The 18,451-nt window shown below is 36.9% G+C and overlaps 1 protein-coding gene across 2 annotated transcripts in view; it reads right to left on the reverse strand.

Moving 5' to 3' along the window:
• The window catches only part of LOC150088151 (docking protein 1-like), a 263,117-nt gene that overhangs the window by 79,831 nt on the left and 164,835 nt on the right, over positions 1-18,451 (reverse strand). For both annotated transcript variants that reach the window (XM_090370591.1, XM_090370590.1), the window contains exon 2: positions 16,375-16,837. In XM_090370591.1, the coding sequence (XP_090226717.1) occupies positions 16,375-16,837 (463 nt within the window). The remainder of the gene's footprint in view (positions 1-16,374; positions 16,838-18,451) is intronic.

Genomic DNA, 18,451 nt, shown 5'->3' on the forward strand with positions numbered 1-18,451 from the left:
ATCATCCCTAACAAGTTTCATATTTGATATACATGCAGCACTTTCTTTTCCAGCTATATATTTGGGATGTGAACGAAAATTTAAAAATAGATTGAAAATTACTCCCTTTATGATGGCATCGAGTAAAATTCGTAGATCTGATCGTCGTGAAGTAACTCCCAAACATTGCTATACATGACAATGAAAATTATGCGAATAAGTACGCAGAAAACTTGCAAATTGCATTTAAATCAGTAGGAATATCAGCTAACATTAATCGTTCTATATTGGAATCGAAAGAATTTATAAACAAGTCATTAGAGATTGTTCCAGAATTATGGTATTCACTACAATTTCATGAATTAGTACAAGTTGTTCGAAAGTCCGATAGTACATTTTCTAAAATTCTTACAAAAATAGACAATGGAGAAGCGATATTAACAGATGAACTTAAAATTATAGAATCCAGATTTGTTATCAAAAAAGATGCTACTAATTTAACTAATTTAGGTCCACAAGGGATTCGAAATAAAATTCATAAAATGTCAGTGACTGAAACTGGAAGACTTCCACGCATTCTACCATTATTGAAAGGAAAGCTGTACATGATTACTATAAATGAGAAACTAACTCTCCTAGTTTGCTATAGGATGGCTTCTTTCGACTAACTCTCCTAGTCCAACGCGTTAACTATTAAATTGTTAACGCGTTAACTATTAAATTGTTAACGCGTTGGACTAGGAGAGTTAGTCGAAAGAAGCCATCCTACAGCAAAAAATAAAGGTAAGCCCTGTTGTATCTCATAAGATAATAGAATATAGGAATGGAGTACGAGGAAAAGCGGTGTCACCGATTGTCTATCCTCAGTTCTGGATCATTTTGAATTTTCTTATCGGTATCTTCCGATCCGTAAGGATCCCTTCATAGGGCTCCCACCACGGAGCCCTATGAAGGGACGCCCATTCGTGAACTAGCAGATACTGTGTACACGAATTGGACGCCAAGTTCGCTTAGGAACACCATACCCACGTTTAAATAAGCCTTGATTCCGTTCCAGGACCAAAGGGAGGGAAGACTTATTGGAACGCAGTCGACCCTAGCAGTAAGAACCACCAGCCGATTGATCCTACTCGGGCCGGTCTGGGACTTCCCGTCTTCATGAAGCAGGGTCCGAATTGGTGTATCAAGGCTGGGCCCCCCCCCCTCAACTTGAAGTTTTCTAGGTACCATATCAGTCGACGGTTTGTCATCTTCTCAAGAATTTTGCAGAGGCAACTGGTCAAGGCAAGTTTGTGGAGAGCAAATGGTAAGGTTGTATTGTTCATTCGCTTTAGACGAAGTTTAATTTTTGTTTTTCTGCATTTGTTTTAAATCTTCTGAAGGCTGGTGTGTAATTATCTGTTGCTTTGGCAAAAGTTTCCCCTAAGATGTTGGCAATTTGGGCAGGGTCAGAAGCATTCTATCCCCCCTCCCCTTCCATGATAGGAACGGGAATCGTGGTGTTTGTTTACCACTCATTTTTCTGATTATTTTCCAAATTTTAAATGTAGCGGTGTCTTGGTTGATGTAAAGCGGATCCAAGTTGCTTTTTATTACAGCGTCTAACATACCTTGCTCTCGCGCGTTTATACTGGGTAAGATTCTGTTGTTGGACTGCGACGAAAGGAATTGCACGCTTTATTTTCTTCTTTTTTAGCTGCCCGGCATTCATTACTCCACCAGATTTTTGGGTGTATCGGCAATTTTGAAGAGGATTTTGGGATTGTTTTTTCTTCTGCATGTAATATTGTTTTTGACATATTCAACTGCTTCATCAGATGGTGATTCATTGATTATTTTCTTGTCAAATTTAGCTAGTTTTTTTTATACATCTGCCAATTTGCTTTATCAGTGAGCCACTGCGGAATTTTAGGATAATAAGAGGGCTTATTCAGTAATTAAAGTAATTAAATTAGTATGAGAAAATGATCACTATGAAGTGGATCATTTATTGACCACTCTAGAGAAGGATATAGGGCTGCTGAGCAGATAGACAAATCTATTGCAGTATTAGTTCCAGAAGAAAGGTGAACATATGTAGGTGACCTATAATTTAGAACTAGAAGGTTGTTATCGTTCAAATATTTTTCAATTTGTTTTCCTCTTTAGTTAATGTTGTTGTTGCCCCCACAGTGCGTGATGACCATTTAAATCTCCTAGAATGAGGAAAGGTGTGGGGAGTTGAGCTATGAGATTATCTAGATCATTTTGATGAAAGTTATAGCTAGGTGAAATGTACAAAGAGCAAATTGTAATGTTGATATCAGCAGCTACACGGACTGCTGCTGCCTTAAGGGAAGAGTTTAGTAAAATATGCTTGGCAGGAATGTGCGGGTTGACTAAAACAGCTACACTACCATGTGCAGTATTTTGATGGGTTCTGTCTTTTCTAAAGATATTATACTGAGACAGTTTTGGTGTATCTTGAGGTTTTAAATACGTCTCTTGAAGGCAGACATATTGGAGTATATTTAGGTGTAAGATCATAAACATCATCAATATTGGCACGGAAACCACGACAATTCGACAGAATTATTTTGTTCATTATTTGGTTCTTGTTAGGCTTTCAGAAGGTTTTCGTGTTGAAGTTCTGATTTTCGTTCTTGTTTTTATTTTATTTTTTTTGGAAAGTAAGGCTTACATATGTCCATGTCTTCTTCGACAAAATTTTCTAGTATACCATCTTCTGCAGATTTTTTATTAATATCAATTTCTTCTTGATGTCCGAGAGTTTTGATTGGTTTTTCTTTGCATTCTTGGACCACGTGGTATGGATATTGGTGTATTGACTCCTTGAGTTTGGGTTGCACTGTACAGGGTTTTGACATAATTCGAGAAAGACTCTTGGAGGTACTAAAAATCCAGTTTGCGTTGCTGATGACTGATTTTTTTTTTTTTATAATTTGGGCGTACGTAGGTCTGTTTGAATGGATTGGTGGTGAGATGATCCGCTTTGCCTCTTGATAGGAAACATTGTTTTATATTTCTGAATAAGTTTTTCGTTTTTCCAACGTTCACATGTTTTAGCATAGGCAGCCTATGCTAAAACATGGTCCTTTTTACAGTTTAGGCATATTGGTTGAAGGGCGGTACAGGCTTCGCAGTCATGTTCTATTGAACCGCACTTTGCACAAGTATGGGTTCCCAGGCAAGCTGTCTGGGAATGTCCGTACTTCTGACATCGGAAACACCGTAGCGAGTTTGGAATATATGGTCTGACATTCCATACCAGATATCCAGCCTTAATGGATGTTGGACGATGCGGTGTGTTAAATGTCAATATCACATTTCGTGTAGAGGTCAGATTGCCATCTTTTCTGGTGGAGATTATCTTCACTTGAATAACACCTTGTTCTTTAAGTTTCTCTAGCATGTCCTCTTCAGACACATCTAGTAAATCCCAGTCTGAGATCACTCCTTTGGAGGAATTCAGTGATCTGTAGGGTGTCACAGTTACTGGTAGTTCTGCAAAGAGTTTACTGTTTAATGCTCAAAAGTCGCTCTGAATGTTTAGCATTACGAGGACGTCTCCTGACCTCAGTCTTTTCAGTCTTGGGAGGTCCAGCTCTACTTTCTAATTCCTTTTGGACTCTAAATGGTGAGAGTTTTCCAATTGCATTTTCACCAGTTGAGTGGATAATTAAGAAAGTAGGAATAGAATAATGTTCTGTCAGTTTTTTTGGCGTTTGGGAGTTCCGGCATGTCTTTCATTTTGGATGTCTGGGGTGTGTCTGGCAGCCCAGATAAGTCAGCGATTGATTTTGTCACGACGTGCTCTTTTTGCCCCTGAGAGATCGTCTTTATGTTGTTGCTATTTGGTTTTTAGGAGCATTAGCAACTAAGGCCATATTGCTCCGGGATATGCGGTGGTCATTCCCTGACTTTTCCGCATCCTCCGCATTTGGTGGTGACGGGCTCGAACCCCGGTCTAATCAAGAAGCGTGTGCTACGTACTGCTGCTCCTTCCCACCTGGCTACGGAGACGCCAGATTGTCTATCTCTCCTAGGTTACCAACCCCGCCACGTGCAGGCAAGAGCTGTGCCACTTAGTGAACCAAGCGAAGAAAAAAAGGGTTAGTATAAACTAAAAATAAAAAAGGAATTAAAGAAAGGTGATTTTATTTTCTAGGTTACAGTATTTGGATAAATGTATTTAAAAATAATATTCAAGAGTTACCGGTCTTACGAAACTCAGGAGAAACGTATATACAGTTAAGCGTACCAGATAATCACTATGAAAGTCGCTGTGGTCACTAATATCGCTTGGCACTTGGGTCCGAAACCAAGGTATGGATGTTAGATCCCAGTGACGCTGCTGGCCTTCCAGATTAGCATCACTGGAGGTCCCCTCACCACGTATAGGGCCCACGTCAATGGGGGGAAAATATTCAGAAAAAATAAAAAAATTCTGTAACAGATACATAATTTGTCCTGTCCGTAGCATATTTAACATTTAAGACTCATCGGGAGGCGTTAAAAACGTTTTAATTTTCATATATTAATAAAATTCATGGATAATATAACGTTTTTATTTTATTAATAATAGTTACATATCAGTTACTGAAAGTATTGGTCTGTAATGACTAAAGTAGGATATAATTTTTACATTGAAGCGTTCACGACTAAATACACCATCTATAGTTGTTCCATTACGTGTAGTATTTATCGAAAGATCTGATCACATGTCCAAGTTGAAGAATGTTTCATAGATGTGCAGAACTCTTTTCCAGCCTCCTTCAGAGTTTAATTGTAAAGAAAAAAAAATAATAAAAGCGAGGTTGAGTGGACAAATCGAGAAAGTTTTGAGATCAACTAGTTTATTTTAAATCAGATGTGAAGCGCAACATTTTGATGACGTCGCAAAGGAAATAATGTCATTTTATATTTTTCGAGATGAGCTATTTTAGAGTGATACACTGCCAGACGACAGTAATCCCAATAAACAATCACCCTTTCTTTTAATGGCACGTTCCTAGCATCCCCCTTCGTGATGGAACAGCTGCGTCAAGCAGGGGCTGTTTCCATAGCTTCCCAAACAGTGCCAGAAATCTGCGAGTAGAATTCAAATCAGAAAACTCCTGCAATTTTCAGAGGTTTGAAAGTTTTTCCTCTAGTATAGAGCTAAGATGAAGCCCCGTGCAAAATTATCAAATTTGGTCCAGCAGAAGATAAATTATACTGGAATAAATTTTCGTAACGCTTTTCGCATGAAACAAAATTTTTGTTCTCGTTACAAAATTTTTGGAATAACGCCAGTAAAAACGTTTTAAACTTCAAAATAAATGTCCTATTTCTGTATTGCATTTGGGTTACAATGACAAGTAAAAATCCGTACAGCACAGATTAAATTATTAATCCTACTTACATTTAAATATAGCAGTAAGAACTTGGTCATCCAAATCATGCAAGCTAAAGCCTTACTCAACCCCTTCCATCCCGGTTGGCAACCTGCGGCTTTAACTTTTAGCCCACATGAAGCACAATTTGAAATGGAGTTCGAGGACTTAAAAAAATCAAGGACATGGAGTGCAAGACTATAATGCCTTAAAACTGAAATTGAGGATTTTGGAAGGCAAAGGGCTGTCCTTGCAATTCTACAAAAATGGACGGCGATAGAAGAGTTGAAAAAGCAAAACCAAATTGTGTCCGATGTGTGGAGTAGCTTACCGGACACGTATATATATTTCAAAATATTTGCGTTTGGACTTCTCAATTTTTGGTTCGACGAATTTCTGTGGGCAAATATTTACGAACATGAATTATATTAAAAATAAATCAAGAAACAGTCTTAACTGAGCGAGTCTCTCAGCATGTTTAAAGATAGCACCTCCGTAGCCAGGAGCAGCAGTGCGTAGCACACGCTTCTTGATTAGACCTGGGTTTGAGCCTGTGACCACTAAATACGGAGGATGCAGAAAGGTCAGAGAATGACCACCGCATATCCCCGGAGCAATATGGCCTTAGTTGCTAATGCTCCTAAAAACCAAATAACATGTTTAAAGATGAAAATTTCGGCATACTCGCCTGATGTTGAAAGACTCGTTCAAGAAGTTCAACAGCAAAAGTCACATTAATTCGTATCTAATTGGATGTTTGTTAGGTTTTTTCAGTATTAATAAATAATATTTCAAAATATATATTTTTTAATAAAACTCCTTCCCACTATTCCATTTCTTAAAAAATTCCCTCTTTTTTAAAAAAAGATCAAAAATAGCTCTTCTCTCAAAAAGGGTTGCCGACCCCTCCTCTATGCAATACTATAAAATCTAAGAAACATTAGAGAAAAGTTTCTCTAGTTTAGATGCGTAACGTCCTCGTGGGTAGCACAGATGAAATACTGTAATTACCGTCCTCCCCACACCGGATGAAATAGATCCGAGTTTAAATGCCCTGAATGACGCGAAGAATTTAAGGATCTTTTCCACAACGTGAATGAGTCAGTCGGTTTCAGGAGATGGCAGCATGATTTTTCTCCCGAAAACAAGTTTTTCGTGAAGAAAACAGAAATCGACCAGAGAACACACGCAATTTACAGGCATATTATATACGGGCGCAATTATGGTCTAAGTTTCTGAAGCGCCCAACACAAAAGACGCTTCAAATAGAGCGCCTTTTGGAATCAAACTGTAATCACCAAGTTATTTTAAAAATAAGAAAACCGCTTCCAATTTTAAATCAGTTTTTCCTATCAAAACAGCAACTAAAATTATGGTCGCAATAAAAAAATGCAACTCTTCAATATTTACAAATGTCTACAAAGCCTTGACAGCCTTCCCTTACTTTCATTAAAGAGTCGAGGCGTTACCCTTGGGGCATTTTCTAGGTTATTTTGAAGAGCCAGTAAACAGAATACTTCCTCTAATTTGACTTGAATGTAATATTCTTCCCTCGAAATTTACATTTAAATCAAATATTTCGAGATATAATGAACGGAGAAATATCGCTAAAAATCGTATCTTCAAATAATTTATTATGCAGTTTATATGTAAAGAAGTTTTTTTTTTTTTTAGATTCTATTCTGAAAGTACTTTACACACAGATTAAGACGGTGTAAAGAAAAGCAAGCTCTACACTGCATCCGAAAAAATACATATGACAGTACACTGAATAAAGATAAATATTTATTCCATTGAGAAAGAGGCCGTTTATTGTCAAAATATATTTCAATGCACAAGTTTTAATACGAATTATGTTTTCTTCTACACAAAAAGTAGGACGAACATGAAGTGCCCTAGAAGACATTGGTATGGATGTTTTTGGACATCTATTTTGTCCAAAATTCTGGTTTCTCTTTGATTTGGAGCAATTTGTTGTTTAATTGCGACTTAAGTTTCGAACCACTGAAAAGTACAGATTTTTTTTTTATTTCAAATGCTTTAAATAATCTATATATGGCACTTGGTATCTTGCTGGTGTTGTACTGTTCGGCTGCCTGATCTGCTCTCTCATTACTGTGATGAATGCCCTGGGATCCCAGCAAAATTTCATTCAGTGATTTTTACTTCGTAGATTATTTAAACGGGATAAGATTTGTTTTATGATGGAATGCGATATTGAAGAGTTATTCTTCAATGCAGATACTGTACTCATCATGGAATCTGTGTATATTACACTGCTAGCATTGTGCAAAGTGTTTATATTCTCTAAGGCTAATTTTACTGCGTATAATTCTGCAGTATAACTGCTACATTCAACTGGTAGTGATATGGAAACTGTAAAAGTAAAGACAGCTGCGGCACCAACGGCAGAGTGTGTTTTTGAACCACCTGTATATACGAACCATCTAGGGAACTTTGAGAATTGTTAACGGAATGGCCTTCATGAAGAAGTTGTTTAATACTTTCATTTTCGAGACATTTCTTACCACATTGATGAAAATAGGTATCACACAGTGAATGAGATTTACAGACCAGGGTGGATCAGGTACATTGATCTCTTGATGTTTATTGTCAAATGGAATGTTCCAGGTATGCAATAAATCTTTTAGAGTGATACCAATGGGTCTGGGATGTTCTAACGCTCCTAGAGCAGTTCGTAGGGCACTGTGTTGGACAATATTGAGTCTAGTCAGCGCACTTTCCCTAGCCGAGCCATAGACAACAGCACCATAATCTAACGAGACCTGATAATGGCACGATGCAGAAGGGTGCATCTATCAGCACCCCATTTCATGGCAGAAATAGATCTCAGCATGTTAAGTTTCTTCAGACAGTGTTCGGAGGTATGCTATATGTGAGAGAAAGTTGAGTTTGGTGTCTATCATTAAACCCAGGAAACAAAGGTTACTGGTGACAGGGATCAGGTGATTATTTAGCCGAAGTTCTGGATGCAGCTCGCGTTTTTTGAAGTGAATCGCAACTGTTTTTTGTTCAGACATAGCTTATTTATGGATAGTTGTAGCTGTCTTTTAATGGTATGAATATTTTTTGAACTGCAAGATATGAGATCATCGGCGTACATATATATTTCTACAGTATCGGGAATGTTCTGAGTTATGGTTTTCAGCATAAGCGAAAAAAAAAAAAGAGTATTGATCCTTGTGAGACCCCTTCTTCAGTAAAGATACGAGGAAGCACTGTTTGGTAACGTACTTCAAAGGTTTTGCGTTGAAGAAAGTTTTGAATGAATTTCAAAAAGACCCATAAAAATCCTCCCGTCATCGCCTGGACTGGAATTCAGATCTTTTCCACACGCTGTGGGGAATTTGATGAATGGTTTGTTAGAATCATTGTCAGTAAGAGTATCAACTACAGAAATATTTCCTTAGGGAGATCTCTGCTGTAAGGTATCGAGGTAGGATGGAAGACTTATGTTTGCCCATTTGTAGGATCAATTGGCTCAAATTTTCTTTTCAAAAAGGTTTGCATTTCCTCAGAGCTTTTCTAGTGAACCCATACATTCAGGGTATAGTCTGTTTGTAATGGCCTTCCAAATAACTAAACTTCACTTCAACAGAACATGCTTTGAATGGTCTATGGGGAGTGACTACCATTTATATAATCTCCAAAGAAATGTTATTGTTATTCGGTTTTTAGGAGCATTGTGTAAGATGTAAAATCTTACATGTTAATATTTTAGAAATGAGTGAAATTTATTTAAGATAAAGCTTAGGAAATAGCAAAATAGGACAGTAAACATTTCCAGTCACAAATATTATTCTAGGTCACTCACAAGGAATTAAAAATTAGACAAGGTTGAATTAGAGAAGGGAGAGGTAAGCTATTAGCAATTAGGGATACATTTCAGTTCCCAAGGTGGCAAAGAACAAACAATAACAACGGGAATGGTGACAGCACTACTGGCGTGCAGGTGCGAATAACTATGGCTCTGTAGAACAAGAGGGCTGTATACTGAACATTGTGGGACATCCCTTTGTCCGGTGACACCTAAAATATCGGCCAGGTAGTAAATACAGGTCAAATTACTCCGGCTAGCAATCACATTTGCGTCTGACTGTCGGCGATGGCAAGGTTGTTAGAGCAATGTAAAATAAATCTGCTAAGTTTAACGAGGGGTGGCGAAGGTGACGGCGAACTTCAAAGCAGCGGATTGCCTGGGAAAAATTTGGAAATTTATTAAAATGAGCTCTGAATATACAGCTTGAGAAATTTTAAAGGACGAATAGGAAATGATGAAAATAAGACAAAATGAGAAGATTGGGTAAAATCTGAGAAAATAGGCAGGCCCGACATAAGGAGGCGGTACGTGATTGAGATGACAAAAGTGAGTGAGCAGGGAAAAAAAAACAGTTCCCTCAGTTGAGCTTTATGTGGGTGGTTTATAGAAATGGGTTAGTAAGATCAGATCCAGCGGTTGAGCTTTATGTGGGCGGTTATGAAGATGAGTTAGGAACAGTGAGAACCCCGGGTTGAGTATGTGGGGGTAATGTGGAAATGAGTTAGGAAAGACAGAGTTGGGTTTTGACAATGTTAGTGGGAAAATGAGTAATAAGTTGTGTAGGGTTAGATAAATCCTATCCTATCCTGTCCTGTCCTGCCAGCCAGTTGAGAATGTTCTGACGAAGTTAAGATGGAGTAGTAAGATAAGTTTAAGTACAGTCAATGGGTTAAGAAGGGTTAGATGAGTTTCATAATAAAAGAGAACAGTCGAGTAGTTGGTCATGGAAGAAATATATTAGAGAGAAATAGCCTAGTCCGTCATCGGAAGGAAGTGAAAGTGGCCAGAGTGAAAATAAGTGAAAGGATGAACCTTGGTAAACCGAAAGAAGCAGCCTTGTGAAGCTGAAAGTAGGAGCCTTGGTAAGGAGAAAATAAGCATAGTCCGTAACCGGAAGGTAGTGAAAGTGGCCAGATGCAAATAAGTGTTGTGTACGGAGAGAAATAGCCCTAGTCGACCATCTGAAGGCAAGGCAAGGCGCAGATAAGTGAGCTGAGAAGATAAAGTTGTAATTCCTAGTCCGCCAGAATAGCTGAACCGAAGATTAAGTAGCAGTATCGAAGACGAGCCCATAAATTTCGTAAAAGACACAATGATGCCCTGTCCAGACGTAGACTGCAGCCCATGGAGAAACTTGAAGTTCTGAGATGAATGCAGTTGGTAAACGATGATGCCATTCCCAGACAAGAAGCTGAAGGCCCCAAAACGGAGAAATCCGATTCGTAAAATTAAGTGACTATATATATATAGTATTCTCCCTCACAAATAAAGGACTGTTGGAACTCTAATATCAGATTAGTATAATGTTTAGAAAGATGTTAAAGGAAGGATATACAAAAATATAAATATATACATAAATATAGAGATAAGTCAGATGATAGTTTTGAGTTTTGATTAATGTATAATTAGACATATGTAGAAAGGAAAAGGAGAGAAATTTAATTTGTTATTAGTTATTGTCTAACATATAGGTATGATATATTTTGGGAGGGAAGGGTAGAGAAATACAGAGAAAGAAATAGCCTTATGAATGTAGCTAACACTTGGGACCAGCATTTGTCCAGAAATTGATGTCAAATGTACTATGTCTTGATTAGAGAAAGTTGTGAAATTATATTCCCCAAGACAAAATGAGGTACTAATTAAAACGGAAGTTAAGAGTGAAATTCCTAAATCAATACATAAGGTAAGAATTTCATTTAAAGTGGAGAAAGGGTGTACCTAATCCTCTTAAGTAATTATTGTTCATGTGTGAAGAAGCTATAGCAGTTTTTGTAAAGATATTAAGTTGTTGTGTATAAAGAAATAACCTTCTAGTGTAGAACCAAATGTATTTAATTGCCATATATAACTGATAATACATAGGCAAATTTGAGTAATAATAATGTGCTTGAGCGTTATTTTTATATTGTGTATTTAAGTGTAAATAAAATGTTATGTTATATATTAATGTGTGTGTTGTTTGTCATTCTTGAACACTCAGCCTGTCCGAAGGGAATTATAAATAATTGAGAAGTTCCCTTGAGTCTGGAATTCTCCTGTAAAGTAAAGTCAGATGTGCAAGTGGGGAAATTAAAATAAGGTGGACAACAACTCATAAGGGAACAAATAAAAATAATAAAATAAAAAAAGAATAAATAATAAATCAAAATAATAAATATAAATCAATCATTCTCTTCATATTCCACCCCCCACAATTGGCAACTAAGGCCATATTGCTCCGGGGATATGCGGTGGTCATTCCCTGACCCTTCTGCATCCTCCGTATTTGGTGGTCACGGGCTCGAACCCCAAAGAAATCGCACTGAACTTGTGTCCTTTCACAAGACTGGAAAATAAAACTGCAAGCACTAATTAAGTCTTACTCATACAGCAAGAGAAAGCTGTCATATCTGTATTGCTACCCACCAAGGTTTTGCGCTTTATGATATTATTCGCCAGTTATCGAGGTCTCTTTTCAGATTTTTTTATGGAGTACTTTAGGCTTACCAAACCCTTCTTTGATCGTTCTTAATAGATTGACATTTGTAGTAGTGAAAGCACAAAACTGAATTATATTTTAAGGTCAGAACTGCTTCTAGTCGTTCCACAAAATGCAGTTGAATCAAAGGAGACCCAAAAGCATATCAAGTAGATAATGTCGAACAATTAGGCAATTTTTTTCTGAACACTTGTCATATTTTATTTCATTAAGTCGGCTATAATTTCATAAATATAGCCGATTGCAAAGAGAATTTATAAAATGAGTAGCACTACCGATGCTTAAAAGTTATTTCCCCACTGTTAAGGTCTCCAATTATGATAGGCTACTGGGGATACCCACACTGATATTACTTAAATCTTCGTTTAGTAAAATTTTGGTTCTATAATGCTTATCACACAGAATATGGAATTATGCTGTGACATCACCATGTTGCCGTCATAATGGGGTGGAAGCTATTTTGACTGCGTTTTTTTGTCTGGTTTGTCCAATGGTTTCAACAACCAAGCACAGAAATTGTTTGCAATTCTTTGCTAATGTTTCCTTTGTTTAGTCACAAGAATCTGGATCATACTGCAATCAGATCATAATCCTATCTTGAACATAGTGATCTGCGTATCGCAATATGCACATGTATACGGTGTCCCTCTTCGCCACTGAGTCAGAAGCAGCCACCACCATACTTTATCCCCTTGGTAGAACGATAATATTCTGCTACGTACCACAAATCTCGTTTCTTTCATTTGATTCCCCCCCGTACTGTTGATTCTGGTTCTCATTAAATTTGACATCAAACTCATCTCATACGGACTTTTCATTCGTCTTCAGTGGTTCAGTTTCTTTATACCGAGGCTGGTTTGAATATTAATATAATTGCAAGTTTGTGTGAGGTATTATTGAGCTGAACTTTTGTCCATTTGAAAATATGGACAGTCTAACTGCAATTTGAAGAAAGAATTCTTATATTATTGCCACGAGTGATTCCTTTTGTAATACGGTTACAAGCTAAGCTGTCTGATCTTTGTCATCTTCTCAAAAGAGAAGAAAGCTTTCATTTCTAAAATTTACAAGAAAGCTTTTAATGGTTTGCTTAATCTTCCTTACATTTTTTTCGCGCGTGTTCTGTTGAAGACAATGGCATGCGATTGTAAAAAGTCAGTTTTTAAGAGGTATGGCTCTTGCTTGTGAAATTGGGACTAATGAAATGCGCGTTGATTTTCGTAATTGTAATAATTATTTAATGTAAATTTATTCGGGAAATTTAATTTTTCTTTTTTATAATATGGCGCTTTTAAATGTACTTACTACGCGGATTTTTATCCCTTAGAATTGGATCTATTAAAGCTAATGGATAATTAAGTAAAGCAAATTTTTAGCTGTTTAAACATATTTAAAAAAAATTGCTTTGATAGGAATCCTCCCTTCGATAGAAATCTGACAAATTTTCTGAAATCCTCCCTTCGATAGAAGTCTTCTCTGACAAAACTTTTCGCCCCCTTGAATAGCAGCAGAATGGTCCACTTTTAAAATAAATAGCAATAAACTAAGCGAAAGGGATAACTGTTTATTCTAACTGCAATACCCAACTAACATTTGACAATTATTCCACTGCTGATTACTGTTTCGAGTAATTTTATTTTTTTCTTTTTTGGTGCTAAAGTATTCACTTTCGGGTGTGTGATTAAATCAAGTGAACCAAATATTTCACTGTTTTTATACTTAAAAACTTTCGTTACTTGGAACTTTTTAGAATTTAATGATAAAAAAAAACTTAAAGCTGTTTATACTCTAAAAGTAAATTACAGATCGCGTTATGAGTTTATTCTTGCTTGGTTCCTTCTGCTGATAGCGAGTACTGAAATGAAATTTCGATGGTATTTATAAAAGTGAGATTCGCAGAATAACAAACTCCTCATTTTCCATCCATACTATATAGGAAGTTTGCATAATTTAGGAGTGCAGCGAATATGAAAATAATTCGAGCAGTTTAAAGAAGTCTGCCAGCGAATATCAAATAAAAAGAACGAAGGATGTTAATTCCAGGTCAGGGAAGTGCTTTATAAAAAGCATCAAGAAATATATTAGATTTTTCAAAGCATATTCCTCTCCTGGGAGGTTAACCCTCATCGCGAATAAATGATTAAACACGTCTACTGAGACACTATAATGCAAAATTCTGTTCTGTTGTGTCATAAATGGTTAAAAGGAAGGAAAAAGTAAATCAATTCGTAGTGTTTTACTCCAAGAACAGCCTACAGTGCTATTGAATTACAGGTGATAATAGCAAAATACTTAAATTGCCACAGCAGGTTAAGAAAATTTAAGAAAATTAACTTTTAATTACATTACAAAATAAATGTTTTATGAAGCTTTCTGTAACAACAAATATCAATTTTTATAATACAAATTCATCAGTAAATGATCTAGTTACCAAGAATAGTTACCAAATTTGCTATCAGGGACAGGAAGGTGATTATCCCGTTATACAAGGCAATGGTCAGGCAACACCTAGAGTACTGTGTACAGGCCTGGAGGCCTAATTTTAGGAAGGATGTAGAGTTGCTAGAACGAGTACAAAGAAGGGGAACAAAGGGTGTTCTTACCAAGAAAGGCTTAAGTTCTGCAAATTGCAGTGCCTGGAGAGTAGGCACACACCTGCGAGGTGATCTGATTGAGGTGTATAAGGTCTTGAATTGGTTGAGCAAGCTGAATGCTGATTCTTCCTCAGACTAAGAACCTGAGGGGCTACAGTTTCAAATTGACGAAAGATAGTTGTAGGATAGATGTGCGGAAATTTTCCTTTAACCAGCGGGTAGTTGATTGGTGGAACCGACATCCATCTTTTGTTGTGGAAGCTGATAGCCTGAATAAATTTAAGGCTGAGCTGGACAGGCATTTGGAACGAATGGAGGAGTGAAATGGGAGGGTTGTTTTTTGGCTGATGCTTGCTTTCTTGCATTGTATGCCTCTACTGATGCTAATGCGGCGATTATAAAAACGCTATAAAATTAATAATGGCGCGAGTTATCATTTGAAATTGTAGCCGACAGTTTTATAAAGGTTACTTTAAGAAATAATGACAGACTAGAAATATAATACCCGAGGAAGCTTTCCTTAAGTAATTTGCTCAAGTAATATTTTAAATCAGAGCAAAAGGAGCCACCTTCACTACCTTTAACTGCAATTTGTTTTATTATAGACTCGTCACATAAAAAAAGAGCAAAATTTTCTGTAATAGATTAAATCGTGAAAATTTTAACTTAAGAATATCTAATATATAAAAAAAAAAGATATAAGCAGTGTTCCAGAGAACTTCATGTTTAATGCAATTCATCTGATTATGAAATCAGAGATGAAATCTTCATTGTTTTCGTGAACACAATGATGCTTAAAATGAAAAAAAACAAAATTATCCTTTTTATTTCTTCAGCTTAAAATTAATCCGCATATGCTTGAAGGAAAAAAAAAAACAATGGACAGAGAAAAAGCGGAAATAAAAATGACAAGAAACAGATTAATAAAAAATGCATACGAAACTACGTTATGACATAAGCATAAACTCATTTATCGATGCAAATGTCTTCACTGGAATAAAAATCCGAAATAATCCAGCATATTTTTAAGGAGAATAGAATTAAGTCGTAAGACCTATGGCATTACTAGTCATTGTATCATTAATCACTACTGGTTAAACGTTCATCGATCAAGAATTTGAGCAGCTGACAACCGTTACTGAAGAACACTTTCGGATGTGCGCCAGACGTACAAGTAAAATAAATTCTGTTTATACTCGAGGACGGCCACACGAGGTCAGAGGAGTTCAAAAAGAGTATAAAAATATCATTCCATGCAAATTCAAAGTTTCTTGACGAAGATAATTAAAAAAGTTTAAAGAGCAAATGAGTTTGGATTGTCCATCTCTATTAGTCATTTTTCTTAGTATTTTCTTATCAAACCGTCATCTATGTTTAATCACAACGTTGCAAATACAGCATAGTCCCCAGTCCAGCAATGAAGAAAAAAAAATGTTTGAAAAAGCAAATGATACCATTTAATTTCACCTACGAAAACTAAGTTGTAAACAGCAGAGAAACAGTTTTGGTACTGTTTCTAATGACTGGTTATATAAACAAGTACCTCTTTGCAATATTCGGAATGATATTTCTCTGTCCTCTCGTTCTCCTTCCCTTAAAATGCTGCGTACCTGTTTCTTGACTCAAACTGATACTAATAAAGTTTACAATTTCTGGAGAAATACAAGATTAATTTCGGAATAATCACTGGAAATTTTGGTTAATTGGTAAATAGCGCTCTTTCATGAAATATTTAAAAAAAATCCAATTTGAGACATCTCTCATTAAACAATGAGCGATCTCTTTTACAAATCTGTTTCAACTACTAAGGTAAAATTTATTATTTTACTTAAAAAAAAATAGATTGGACAAAAACTGTACCAATCTTAAAAATAAATACACTACCATCTACTCCGCATTCCATGTAGTCCAGGGATAACACTGTACCACTAGCACTGTCCACTATAGTCGAACCAGATGTAGTGTTCTGAGGGGTACACTCAGATACGCTTGTTCTGTTTGATACACTGACTTGAGGAGTAGGTTTAATTAAGGAACTTTTCCAACTATGGCCAGCACCTTTGTGAGTGATTAAACCTAAGGCTAATAACCACGATCTTGCACCTAATTCGTCTTCAGCAGCCAACAGCACCGGCGACCTGCCCTGACACACTACTACCAAAGCGTATGGAAAACGACTGGAGTCCGAGGTGAATCCGATATGCACACATTGACCCAAGTCCAAAGTAAGTTTGGGACCTCCGAGGCCCAAAATTGGCACCGTGCATTCCTTTTGTTCGTACATCTCCAGCAGAGGGCTTCTGTCTTGAGTCTCGTCTCGTAGAACGAAATACCGACGATGCCAGGCCTGCAATGAAAAATATAATTTCGCCGTTGTAGCACAGACAGTACATTGACAAAATACCAAATAGAAATAAGTCATACGTAAAAAATGAATTTAATCATAAATAGTTTTCAGCTTAAATGGTTTTCTTATAAATATACTTAAACAATTTAAGTATATTTATAATTAATACTTACAATAGTCTCCAGATAAAATATATTAACATCTCATTCCTTTACGAAGGTGGATTGCATTGCAATAACATGCAAGATCACGAAATCGTGGAAATATAGATTTTCGAAGTAAGAAAAAGTTACTTTCACATCGGGGCTCGACTTAACATTTCAAAACCCAGAGACTGCATTAAGAACAGTTTCCAACTAAGCGGTCTAACAAGTTTAATTTAAAAAAAATTAAAATAGATATTACGATAATTTATGGTAATACGCTATTAACAGACAACCTTCACACCTTGCAAAGAAACTTACGGAAAGCGCCGAGCATATTTGGTAACTCTGAAATCTGGCGATTAAGCCATTGCCTTCACCGAAATCTTTTTTAGCTACAAAAGTTGACATTGTAAAGGAAAGAAGTCTCTCAATGCAATATGAATGAACGAATGAAATGTTCACTTAAAAAATTATTCGGAAATTGACGCTGTTCATAGCCATATGCATTGCCAAAACATGAACTGTTGTTAGAATTGGTTTTTAGCGCAATGGCTATTATTGCTCGTACTGCGCCTATTCCTGGGGAGTGAACAGTGCAGGTTATTAAATATATTTAGAAGAGTGAATACACTTATTCATTAATAGTGTATTCAAGACTGAATACACTATTAATTCAGTTTTAGATACTAGAAAAACTCTGTGTGGAATCGTCCTCAATGATACGAATAAGTTGAAGAGACTCCTATCGGAACGAAGTGGATCTGGCAGAGTGATAATAAGTGCACCCTATGAGAATAGGTTTTACAGTTAATGGTGAACCTCAGTGCAAACAAAGTGAAGGTTCATTTCCTAGCAATAAATCAAGATGCCAGCTTCTACTCTTCGAGATGATTCCATTGCTAGCCCCCTCCACTATTCTGATAATTCCCATTCTATACCTGGATTCCGGAGTCAAAAGATTATGCGAATCAAAGGGCACATGTAGCGTACTGTGCCAGACGAAATCTGCCTTGCTGCAGAGTGCCACTCTGTCGTCGGCATCTTTCAGGAGCCGTTTGTCACTAGGACCCATTCTCTTCTCTCTGCAAAAATCACTGTTTACACCATTCATACTCATTATTCAACCTGCCCAGGCAGATCCCAAAACATGCAATGTGGTGCTTAACAGAGATCTAGATGTTTTAGTCATTCAGGGACTCTGCAACCAGTTCGCAACGTCCATTCAAGTCATACTCTGAACAGTCTTTCTACCTTATGTCACGGCGCCTCCGTAGCCAGGTGGGCAGCAAAGTGCAAAGTGTGTTAAGTGTCTAACGGCACCAGGGGTTTCCCCCCATCTCCGCGTTGCTTTCATTGTGAGTGTACCAGTTCACTGGGAAGGCCAGAGATTTAAAAGTGTATGGATCATGTGAGTGTGTTGTGTTATGTACCGTTGTTCTTCTGGCCATTTAGCCGCTGGACCCCAGCT

Source organism: Mastigoproctus giganteus, chromosome 3 (genome assembly GCF_048544385.1).
Source record: "Mastigoproctus giganteus isolate SK-2022 chromosome 3, ASM4854438v1, whole genome shotgun sequence".
Lineage (NCBI taxonomy): Eukaryota > Metazoa > Arthropoda > Arachnida > Uropygi > Thelyphonidae > Mastigoproctus > Mastigoproctus giganteus.